This window comes from Scyliorhinus canicula, chromosome 12 (assembly GCF_902713615.1).
Source record: "Scyliorhinus canicula chromosome 12, sScyCan1.1, whole genome shotgun sequence".
Lineage (NCBI taxonomy): Eukaryota > Metazoa > Chordata > Chondrichthyes > Carcharhiniformes > Scyliorhinidae > Scyliorhinus > Scyliorhinus canicula.
In genome coordinates, this window is record NC_052157.1 from 58,397,898 (window position 1) to 58,410,999 (window position 13,102).

The 13,102-nt window shown below is 45.1% G+C and overlaps 1 protein-coding gene across 1 annotated transcript in view; it reads right to left on the minus strand.

Annotated features, from left to right (window-relative positions):
* Nucleotides 1–10,287: 10,287 nt before the first annotated feature.
* Nucleotides 10,288–13,102, minus strand: part of LOC119974743 (sialic acid-binding Ig-like lectin 13) — a 39,800-nt gene continuing 36,985 nt past the window's right edge. The window contains exon 7 of the mRNA XM_038813930.1: nucleotides 10,288–10,528. Coding sequence (XP_038669858.1) covers nucleotides 10,360–10,528 — 169 coding nt within the window. The 3' untranslated portion in view covers nucleotides 10,288–10,359. The remainder of the gene's footprint in view (nucleotides 10,529–13,102) is intronic.

Sequence of the window (13,102 nt, forward strand, 5' to 3'; positions counted from 1 at the left end):
AGTTGATGTGTGACTGTGAGTCAAAATGAGGAAGTTGGGTCAAAGTGAGAAAACAGCACTTTGCTTTGCCCTATCAGCAAACCCTGTGGCTCAATAACAATATAACAATATAATGGGATCAGGGGATGGCCATTCAGCCCCTCGGGTCTGCTCTGCTATTCTATAAGACCCTGGCTGGTCTGACTGTGGCCGTAACTCGATTTGGGTTTATTGTCGCGTGTACCAAAGTACAATGAAAACTATTGTTCTTTTACTCCACTCTTCTACCAGCCCCTCATCCCTAATCACTCAAAGGTTCACCTCAGCCTTGAATATACTCAGTGAGCCGCAGCCTCTGCTGCTTTCTGTGAGAGATAATTCCACAGACTAACAACCCTGTGGGATAAAAATAAATCCTCCTCATCTCTAGCTTCTCCTACAGGGGAAACATCCTTTCAGCATCCACCCTGCCAAGACACTTCAAATTCTTATATGTTTCAATAAGATCACCTCTCATTCTTCTAAACTCCAGTGAGTACAGATACAAATTCTCCTTACTTGAGAAAGGACGTACTGGCGCTGGAGGGTGTGCAGAGGAGATTCACTAGGTTAATCCCAGAGCTGAAGGGGTTGGATTACAAGGAGAGGTTGAGTAGACTGGGACTGTACTCGTTGGAATTTAGAAGGATGAGGGGGGATCTTATAGAAACATTTAAAATTATGAAGGGAATAGATAGGATAGATGCGGGCAGGTTGTTTCCACTGGCGGGTGATAGCAGAACTAGGGGACATAGCCTCAAAATAAGGGGAAGTAGATTGAGGACTGAATTTAGGAGGAACTTCTTCACCCAAAGGGTTGTGAATCTATGGAATTCCTTGCCCAGTGAAGCAGTTGAGGCTCCTTCATTACATGTTTTTAAGGAAAAGATAGATAGTTTTTTGAAGAATAAAGGGATTAAGGGTTATGGTGTTCGGGCCGGAAAGTGGAGCTGAGTCCACAAAAGATCAGCCATGATCTAATTGAATGGCGGAGCAGGCTCGAGGGGCCAGATGGCCTACTCCTGCTCCTAGTTCTTATGTTCTTATGTTCTTATGTAAATGGTTCAACCTTTCCTCATTAGACAATCCCAGAGTTCAGCCTCATGAACATTCTCTGAAATGCCCCCAATACAAATATATGTGTCCTTATGTAAGGAGAGATAAGCTGTGCACAGTGCTCCAGGTATGGTCTCCCCACTGCCCTATACAGATGGAGCAAGACTTCCTTACTTTTATAGCCCATTCCATTTTCCATAAGAGCCAAATTTCCATTTGCCATCCTAATTCTTTGCTGCACCAGCCTTGTAAAATTTTGTGATTCATATACAACGACACCCAAACCCCTCTGTACTGCAGCATTCCGCAGTCTCTCTGCATTGAAATTATATTTTGCTTCTGTCTCTTTCGCACGAAAATAGACAACTTCACACTTTCCCTCGTTATTTTCCACCTGGCAACTATTTTGCTTATTGACTGAAACTATTTATATCCCTCTACAGCCTGTGTCCTCCTCACAACTTGCTTTCCCACCGAGCTGACATCTTTCCCACCTACCTCAACAATACAGTCAGAAACTCTGCAGACAGTACAGTCAGTCCCTTCCTCCGAGTCACTCGTAGTTTGTAAATAGTTGAGGCCACAGCACTGATCCCTGTGGCACTCCCTTAGTTACAGTTTGACAACCTGAAAATGACCCATTTATCCTGACTCTGGTTAGCCAGTCCTCTGTCCATTCTAATATTTCACCCCAAAACCATCACATTTTGCCATGTATCTTTCGTGTGATACCTTATCAAATGTCTTTTGGAAATCCAAATACACATCTACTGGTTGCCCTTTATCCATCCTGCTTGCTACATGATCAGGGAACTCTAATAAATTTTCCAAACATGATATCTTTGCTCTAAAACCATTCTGACTCTGCCTGAGTGTGTGATGATTTTATAAATATTCTGCTACTGCCTCCTTGATGAATTACCAGACGTTTCCAGTGACAGATGTGAGCTAACTGAGCTCAAGCTTCCTGCTTTCTATTCCCCCCCCCCCCCCCCCCCCCCCCCCCCATTCTGGAATCGAGGTGTTACATTGTGGTCTTCTAATCCGCTGGGATTTCCATAATCGAGGGACTTTGGAAGATTGCAGCCAATGCTTGCACCACCCCTTCAGTCATTTCCTTTAAGACCCTCGGATTCAGGTCACCTAGCCCATGTGATTTGATAACATTTATTCCCATTAGATTTCCTCGTTTTTTTTCTTGTGATAGTGATTATTTTATTTTATATCCTATATTTGTCCCTTAATTTTCTACTGCTATGGGGATGGTTTTCGAGATGTCAGCCGTGAAGTCAGATATAAAATACTTGTTCAAATTCCCTGTAATTTCCTTATTTCCCATTACAGTATTAATTCCCCATTTCCATCCTCTATGTGTCAAATTTTTATTTTAGCTATTCTCTTAATTTACTGTTGGCGTACGACTAAACTCCACAACACAAGGATTTATTGTTTGCAATTTTATCCCATCCTTAGTTAACCATAGATTATGGGCGGGATTCTCCGACCCTCCGTGCTGGAATCAACTTGAGCATTTTAATTCCCTACGTTAATAAATGTAATATTATACAAAATGCAAACATTTTTTGCAATCCATCATGGAATGAACAAGCATTTAGAAAACTCTTTCAGATCAGATAACAAAGCACAGCAACATCACATTTCTGCTCATTACTATTCGACCATGTTGGCTGCACACAGTGAGACAGTCGCTCGGTTATGATGTGTTCATACAGCAGGACTGGAGTGCATTGGATTCAAAGGACATAATTATTAATTGACATACAATATATTTACTGCATGTCTGCTGCACATGAGCCCTGTCAAAGGAGCTTCCATGGTTCCATTCTGAATCGATGCAGATCAACAACAACTAGCAATTATATAGCGCCTTTAATTTAGTTAAACATGCCAAGGGTCTTCACAGGATATTTGTTTTAAAAACATTTTCTTAAGGTATTTATAATTTTATAATAATAACAGTAAACAGGACAAATACAAATATAAACATAGTACATAAACAATCTCCATCCCTAACAAATCCCACCTACCCTAACAGAAAATAGCCTAATCCCAGCCACCTACCCCACCCTCCCCTTTTTCTTATTGCCTCTGCTGACAGTTAGTTTTCCCAGAAGAAGATGACAAACGGCTGCCACCTCCGCACGAACCCTGGCAATTACCCTCTTCAGGCGAACTTAATTTTCTCAAGTCTGAGAAACCCACTATGTGGCTAACCCAGATCTCTGATTTTGGGGGCTTCGAGTCCCTCCACGCTAGCAATATCCGTCCCTGGGCTACCAACGAGGCAAAGGCCAAGACGACAGCCACTCTCGCCCCCTGGATTCCCGGATCTTCCGACACTCCAAAAATCGCCACCTTTAGACTCGGCACCACCTTTATATTAGCACCGTGGACGTGACATCTGTAAAATCCTGCCAAAGTCCCCTCAGCTTCAGACATGCCCAAAACATACGGATATGGTTTGCTGGCCCTCCCGCACACCTCATACACCTGTACTCTACCCCAAAAAAACCTGCTCACCTGGGCCACCGTCATGTGTATCCGGTGTACCACCTTGAATTGTATCAGGCTGAGCCTGGCACATGATGAGGATGTGTTGATTCCGCTCAATGCATCCGCCCACAGACCTGCCTCTATCTCCCCCCTAGCTCATCTTCCCATTTGCACTTTAGCTCCTCTATCTGAGTTACCTCCGACTCCATGAGTTCTTTATAGATATCCGAGACCTCCCCTCTCTCACCCCCATTCTAGAAACTATCCTGTCCTGTATCCCCCATGGCGCTAGGAGCGGAAAGGTCAAAACCTGCCTTCGCAAAAATTTCCGTGTCTGAAGATATCTAAACCCATTCCATCATTGGCAATTCAAATTTTTCCTCTAAATCCTCCATATAGGGAAAGCTGCCATCTATGAATACATCTCCCATCCTCTCAATCCCTGTTCTCTGCCATCCCTGAAACCCTCCATTTAGCCTCCCCGGGACAAACCGGTGATTGTTACAACTTGGAGCCCAGACCGATGCTCCCTCCACTCTCATATGCTTCCTTCACTGCCCCCAGACTCCCAGGGCCGCCATTACCACCGGGCTTGTGCGGTATCGGGCCAGCGAGAATGGCAGAGGTGCCATTATCAATGCCCCCCGACTTGTGTACTTACACAATGCCACCTCTACTCGCTCCCACTTCAAGGCCTGTGACATTATTGGGGGAAGAACACCCCTCTCCATTGCCTCATTAAATGCCCTCACCAGCAGCGGGCCCAGCATCTCAGAGAACGTTTTGTAAAATTCCACTTGGTAGCCATCCGGTCCCAGGGCCTTGCCCGACTGCATGGCCTACAGCCCCTCTGCTATTTCTTCAATCTCGATCGGGGCTCCCAATCCCTCCACCAATCCTTCCTCCACCTTCGGAAACTTCAACTCTCCCAAAACTGCTTCATCCCCATCCCAGCTGGGGGCTCCGACTATGAAACTCCTTAAACACCCCATTCACCCCTGCTGGGTCCAAGACGGTATTCCCTCCTCTGTCCTTCACTCTCTCTATCTTCCTGGCCGCCTCCCTTTTCCTGAGCTGGTGCGCAAGCATCCTACCGGCCATCTCTCCATACTCGTATATCGCCCCCTTCGCCTTCCACAATTGCTCCACTGCCTTCCCTGTAGACAACAGAACAAGTTCCATCTGTAGATTCTGCTGCTCGTTCAATAACCCTGAATCCGGGGCCTCCGAATATCTCCTGTCTACCTGGAGTATTTCCCCAATCAACCTATCTACCTCTGCTCTCTCCACCTTCTCCCTATGGGCCCGTATCGATATTAGCTCCCAGTGCTTCCCAAACCGTTGCTACCTAAACTTTCCTCGTATCATTTATTTCCAGATAGTTCTGGATGGACTCCCTTTCACGCCCGCACACCCCCTCATCCGCTAACAGTCCTACGTCCAATTTCCATTGCGGGCACTGACCACTCTCCTTGCTCACCTGTAAATCCAGCCAATGTGGGGCATGGTCCTACACAGCAATCGCTGAATACTCAGTATCAACCACCCCCGCCAGTAAAGCCCTGTTCAAGATTTTAAAAATCGATCCGGGAGTATACTTTGTGCACATGGGAAAAGAAAGAAAACTCCTTCGCTCTTGGTCATCCGAATCTCCATGGGTCTACTCCCCCATCTGCTCCATGAACCCCTTTAGTTTCTTCGCCACTGCTGGCAACCTCTCTGTCTTTGACCTTGACCTGCCCAACCTTGGATCAATGACCGTATTAAAGACCCCACCCCCCATGATCAGCTTATGCGAGTCCATGTCCGGGATCTTCCCTAACACCCGTCTCATAAACTCCACATCGTCCCAGTTGGTGCGTAAATATCCAGGAACACCACCGACATCCCCTGCAGCTTCCCGCTCACCATGATATACCAGCCCCCGCATCCGCAACTATTTTCCCTGTCTCAAATGACACCCGATCAGGATCACAACTCCACCAGTCTTAGGATCCAACCCCGAGTGAAATACTTGCCCAAACTACCCCTTCCTCAATCTAGTCTGATCTATTACCTTCAGCTGTGTCTCCTTTAACATTGCCACGTTTGCCTTCAATCCCCTCAAATGCGCGAACACGTGAGCCCTCTTAAACGGCCCATTCAGCCCTCTAATGTTCCATGTGATCAGCCTGGTCGGGAGGCATCCCGCCCTCCCGTCCCTGCTGATCAACCATCACCCTTCTTAGGCCAGCCTCCAGCTCGCATCCCACGCCTCCGTAGGCCCGCCCTCGGGCCCCCACCGTCCTCGACCTCCCATTTGTCTCCCAACAACAATCCCTCCCCTGTCAGCAGAGCAATTCCCAAGCATAACTTCTCAAGCATACTTGTCACATATGCCCCAGCATCCAATCCCTCGCTGCCCTCCGGGAGGCCAAAGATCCTCAAGTTCTGCCTCTGGGACCTATTGTCCAGGTGCTCCAATTTCTCCTGCAGCCTTTTCTGGGGGTCCCTCATCATAAGAACATAAGAACTAGGAGCAGGAGTAGGCCATCTGGCCCCTCCAGCCTGCTCCGCCATTCAATTAGATCATGGCTGATCTTTTGTGGACTCACCTCCACTTTCCGGCCCGAACACCATAACCCTTAATCCCTTTATTCTTCAAAAAACTATCTATCTTTACCTTAAAAACATGTAATGAAGGAGCCTCAACTGCTTCACTGGGCAAGGAATTCCATAGATTCACAACCCTTTGGGTGAAGAAGTTCCTCCTAAACTCAGTTCTAAATCTACTTCCCCTTATTTTGAGGCTATGCCCCCTAGTTCTGCTGTCACCCGCCAGTGGAAACAACCTGCCCGCATCTATCCTATCTATTCCCTTCATAATTTTAAATGTTTCTATAAGATCCCCCCTCATCCTTCTAAATTCCAACGAGTACAGTCCCAGTCTACTCAACCTCTCCTCATAATCCAACCCCTTCAGCTCTGGGATTAACCTAGTGAATCTCCTCTGCACACCCTCCAGCGCCAGTACATCCTTTCTCAAGTAAGGAGACCAAAACTGAACACAATACTCCAGGTGTGGCCGCACTAACACCTTATACAATTGCAACATAACCTCCCTAGTCTTAAACTCCATCCCTCTAGCAATGAAGGACAAAATTCCATTTGCCTTCTTAATCACCTGTTGCACTTGTAAACCAACCTTCTGTGACTCATGCACTAGCACACCCAAGTCTCTCTGAACAGCGGCATGCTTTAATATTTATCGTTTAAATTATAATCCCGTTTGCTGTTATTCCTACCAAAATGGATAACCTCACATTTGTCAACATTGTATTCCATCTGCCAGACCCGAGCCCATTCACTTAACCTATCCAAATCCCTCTGCAGACTTCCAGTATCCTCTGCACTTTTCGCTTTACCACTCATCTTAGTGTCATCTGCAAACTTGGACACATTGCCCTTGGTCCCCAACTCCAAATCATCAATGTAAATTGTGAACAATTGTGGGCCCAACACGGATCCCTGAGGGACACCACTAGCCACTGATTGCCAACCAGAGAAACACCCATTTATCCCAACTCTTTGCTTTCTATTAATTAACCAATCCTCTATCCATGCTACTACTTTACCCTTAATGCCATGCATCTTTATCTTATGCAGCAACCTTTTGTGTGGCACTTTGTCAAAGGCTTTCTGGAAATCCAGATATACCACATCCATCGGCTCCCCGTTATCTACTGCACTGGTAATGTCCTCAAAAAATTCCACTAAATTAGTTAGGCATGACCTGCCTTTTACGAACCCATGCTGCGTCTGCCCAATGGGACAATTTCTATCCAGATGCCTCGCAATTTCTTCCTTGATGATAGATTCCAGCATCTTCCCTATTACCGAAGTTAAACTCACTGGCCTATAATTTCCTGCTTTCTGCCTACCTCCTTTTTTAAACAGTGGCGTCACGTTTGCTAATTTCCAATCCACCGGGACCACCCCAGAGTCTAGTGAATTTCGGTAAATTATCACTAGTGCATCTGCAATTTCCCTAGCCATCTCTTTTAGCACTCTGGGATGCATTCCATCAGGGCCAGGAGACTTGTCTACCTTTAGCCCCATTAGCTTTCCCATCACTCCCTCCTTAGTGATAACAATCCTCTCAAGGTCCTCACCTGTCATAGCTTCATTTCTATCAGTCGCTGGCATGTTATTTGTGTCTTCCACTGTGAAGACCGACCCAAAAAACCTGTTCAGTTCCTCAGCCATTTCCTCATTTCCCATTATTAAAACTCCCTTCTCATCCTCTAAAGGACTGATATTTACCTTAGCCACTCTTTTTTGTCTTATATATTTGTAAAAACTTTTACTGTCTGTTTTTATATTCTGAGCAAGTTTACTTTCATACTCTATCTTACTCTTCTTTATAGCTTTTTTAGTAGCTTTCTGTTGCCCCCTAAAGATTTCCCAGTCCTCTAATCTCCCAGCAATCTTTGCCACTTTATATGCTTTTTCCTTCAATTTGATACTCTCCCTTATTTCCTTAGATATCCACGGTCGATTTTCCCTCTTTCTTCCGTCCTTCCTTTTTGTTGGTATAAACCTTTGCTGAGCACTGTGAAAAATCGCTTGGAAGGTTCTCCACTGTTCCTCAACTGTTCCACCATAAAGTCTTAGCTCCCAGTCTACCTTAGCTAGTTCTTCTCTCATCCCCTTGTAATCTCCTTTGTTTAAACACAAAACACTAGTATTTGATTTTACTTTCTCACCCTCCATCTGTATTTTAAATTCCACCATATTGTGATCGCTCCTTCCGAGAGGATCCCTAACTATGAGATCATGAATCAATCCTGTCTCATTACACAGGACAAGATCTAGGACCACTTGTTCCCTCGTAGGTTCCATTACATACTGTTCTAGGAAACTATCGCGGATACATTCTATAAACTCCTCCTCACGGTTGCCTTGACCGACCTGGTTAAACCAATCGACATGTAGATTAAAATCCCGCATGATAACTGCTGTACCATTTCTACATGCATCAGTTATTTCTTTGTTTATTGCCTGCCCCACCATCTCGTTACTATTTGGTGGCCGATAGACTACTCCTATCAGTGACTTTTTCGCCTTACTATTCCTGATTTCCACCCAAATGGATTCAACCTTATCCTCCATAGCACCGATGTCATCCCTTACTATTGCCCGGATGTCATCCTTAAATAACAGAGCAACACCACCTCCCTTACCATCCACTCTGTCCTTCCGAATAGTTTGATACCCTCGGATATTTAACTCCCAGTCGTGACCATCCTTTAACCATGTTTCAGTAATGGCCACTAAATCATAGTCATTTACGATGATTTGTGCCACCAACTCATTTACTTTATTCCGAATACTACGAGCATTCAGGTAAAGTACACTTATGTTGGTTTTTTTTAACACCTCCGCCTCCGCCTCCAGCACGGTTACCTGGTCCTCGTGCTCGGCCACCTTCTCCTCCGCCTTTTGGATCACCAGTCCGTGGGCTTCAGAACCCTGTTCCACCCGGTCAATCGAGACATGGACCAGAAGTGGTCTTATAAGAAGAAATAGCCGAGCAAAGAAGGCGCGTGCCAAACCTACAGCACAGGAAACCATGGCAGAGGTGTAGGATCCTGGCTTGGTGGCCCAGTGGTCAACAGTACAGTTGGTTAAATTCATTCAGGAGAGCTTCGCCAAGCAAAAGAAGGAATGTTTAGACCCGATCAAGGCACACGTTTATTAATCAGAGAGAAATCTGACCTGAGCCACATTAGGAAATGTTAGGTACAGGTGACCAAAACTTGGTCAAAGAGGTCAGTTATTTCAGAATGATTCATGGAAGAGATAAAGAGAGAGAGATGGAGAGGTTTAAGGAGGGAATTACAGAGCTTAGAGCCCCAGGCAGCTGAAGGCATGGCTGCCAATGGTGGAGCAATGGGAATAGGGGTAGTTCAGGACTGAATTGAATCACAGAGTGATGAAAATCTGGGACTGCGTATTTATCTGGGATTGGGGGGGGGGGTGAGAAGCATTGGAGTAATTCAGAAGTCCAATATGACTCTTCTTCCGGACATGGAAATTCAAACCGTTTCTCCCTGAGGGCGACGGAGAGAGTTCCCCTGACCACAGCTCTGCCACATTTCAGAAGGACAATCTTACTTTTCGCTGGAGTCTTTCACCGCTCCAGGACACCCCAAAGTGATTCACAGCCAACAAAGGACTTTTTTTTCTGGCTTTGTCAATGTTGTAATGCTGGAAATGTGGCCAGTCAGTTGCACACAGCAATGTCTGAGCAACATTGTAAACGTGGTCGGTAAACCTGCACTGGCTCACTGTCGCTAAACAAAATCGTTAACATGAACAAAGTGCTTCTCTCAGCTGACACTAGGTATTGCCAACATTGCAAACACAGCAGAAATGTACTTGTGGCGCAAATATATATGGCACATCGGAATTTCCCATTACAAATGAGCACACAGGATTTTAAAGTTTGTGAAGGACATATATGACACCAGGAAATGATGCTTTGAAGTTAGGAATTGCTCACTGGAATATATTACATTTTTTAAAATGTTTAAAATTGTCTGAGCATTTTAATTGCTTGTATTAATAGATATATTATCCAGAAATAACAAAGCTTTTCACAAACTTTGAAAGCATGAATGCAGCATTCAGAAAGCATCTTCAGAACTGATACAAAAGTTGTGCAATATCCTTTTTTTATTACGATTTGACCGTATTGTCTTCACACACCCCACATCCCCTCTCCCCGTTTCAGTTTCTCTGGAATCTGATCTCTGCGTATTCCATGACCTCGCTCCTGTGGACAGTCCTGTCACCATTGGGCCCCTTTGAGAAGTTGATTGTGGCGTAGGGAAGGTTATCGGGTTTGTCGGTGTGCCCTTGCGAGTGAAAGCAGCTGCAGCGACTCTCGTCCCAGGTACTGGAGGAGAAGGAAGGTCAAAGAGACATTGTCAAACTGTCATCTGAATTCCACAGTTTAAATTGGATTGCAGCTGACTCAAAACGATTAAACAGCATACAGAGCTCTGATTTCTAAATTCTCTTATATCTGAACCAGACAAGCAATCAATAAAAATTCGACTCGCAATTGGGAATGAAGGTCTACACAGGGTGGAAACATCAGGAGCTGAAGGATCCCTAAAATAAATGGACATCTTTGGAAGACCAGTTGAGATTCAGGTTAAAATTCTGTATTGATCAGTTAGATTTCTAGTAATTTCAACAACAACCTATAGAATCCATTGACCACTTTGTCAGCAGATATAGAGCAAAGGGTATGTACTGTGATTTTGCAAATGCAGAGCTAGCAGACAGAATTGGTGAGTTGGTGATCGCATCCACTCCCATGTAAGTTGTCCAGAAAGATCTGCTGGACAAGCCCAAAGCATATAACATCGAAGAGCTACTCAAGGATGAATGTATGTGTCAAGTGATAGTCGCGAATCAACACAGTTTACAGCTTTGGTGTTCAACCATCTGAGATGTGACATCAACATGCAGGAGATCAATTTCTTCAGCTTTATTTCTTCGAGTGCTGGCATATGTCCCAATCGGAGTGAAAGAGAGGATATTGAAGTCTGGCCAAGTCCTCAAGATAAGGACAATCTTCAAAATTGTTGAGGTCTTGTTAATTTCTTGTTTCCATACATTCCCAATTTTGCTCAAAATACATTTTTGCGAAAGTGGTTGCTGAGAAATGATGTGTTGTTCCTGTCGCACGAAGACCACCAATACCTCGCTAGGCATCTGCCAGAGAGTCATTATTAAAGGCAGCCAGGTCACCATACTGGGATATTGGTGACCTGATATTCTTCAACATCATCACTCACACATGGGCATAGATTAGACATGAAGACTCACAGGAAAGGCAGTCTCTTCATTGGGTATGAACCTTGATATAGGAGACATGTCAAGAACATATGCCAGGTCAGGACAAAGAACCACTGATTCCACATGCAGTTCCTACCCATTTTGATACAAAACCCCATCTGGCATCTTTCATGTCTATGGCACTGACCTCATTTTCATTTGTTTCTTCCTTTACCAAGAACCCATCCTGTGCGCACTGGCGATCAAACACCAATCTATTCTAATATATCAGCAACATCTGTTCTGCACAGTCTCAGTGCTAATTTCCGTTTATTTCATTTGACTCGAGAGATCATTACAGATAACAGTCCATAAGTTATTGGGAATGCATTTCAGGATTTATGTGGTCAGTGGAATATCAATCAGACTACTTCTTCTCCTTCCCCTAGATCTAATGCCTTAGCTGAATGAATGAGTTGTGTGGTGAAATATCTAATTCACAAATGTAGAGCAAGCAAGTTCTAGACATCGTAATGTTATGTGCGAGACTAATGCCTTCATGTACAACTGTTCCATTGCTGGCACAACTCATGTTTGGGAGATAAGTGTGTACAAATTGACCGACTGTTACACATTCTACTGTTTCAGAAACTAAAGAACAACTTTTAAAACCGCACCGACCTCCTCAGAAGACAAACACGGGACACAACTGACAGAGTACCCTTCGTCGTCCAGTACTTTCCTGGTGCAGAGAAACTACGATATCTTCTTCGTAGCCTTCAACACATCATCGATGAAGATGAACATCTTGCCAAGGTTATCCCCACACCCCCACTACTTGCCTTCAAACAACCACGCAACCTCAAACAAACCATTGTTTGCAGCAAACTACCCAGCCTTCAGAACAGCGACCACGACACGACACATCCCTGCCAGGGCAATCTCTGCAAGACGTGCCAGATTATCGACATGGATACCACCATTACACGTGAGAACACCACCCACCAGGTACGCGGTACACACTCGTGCAACACGGCCAACGTTGTCTACCTCATACTCTGCAGGAAAGGATGTCCCGAAGCGTGGTACATTGGCAAGACCATTCAGACGCTGCAACAACGAATGAACGGGCATCGCGCGACAATCACCAGGCAGGAATGTTCCCTTCCAGTCGGGGAACACTTCAGCAGTCAAGGGCATTCAGCCTCTGATTTCCGGGTAAGCGTTCTCCAAGGCGGCCTTCAGGACAGGCGACAACGCAGAATTGCCGAGCAGAAACTTATAGCCAAGTTCCGCACGCATGACTGCGGCCTCAACCGGGATCTTGGATTCATGTCGCATTACATTCACCCCCCACCATCTGGCCTGGACTTGCAAAATTCTACCAACTGTCCTGGTTTGAGACAATTCACACCTCTTTAACCTGGGATTACCCCTATCTCTGGATCTGTAAAGATTTGATTACCTGCAAATGCTCGCATTCCAAGCATTGTCTGGCATCTTTGACTTTGTCTGTATATATGTTTCTGGAACATATCTCTTCATTCACCTGAGGAAGGAGCAGTGCTCCGAAAGCTAGTGTTTGAAACAAACCTTTAGGACTTTAACCGGGTGTTGTAAGACTTCTTACTGTGCTCACCCCAGTCCAACGCCAGCATCTCCATATCGTAATAAATGAACCCAT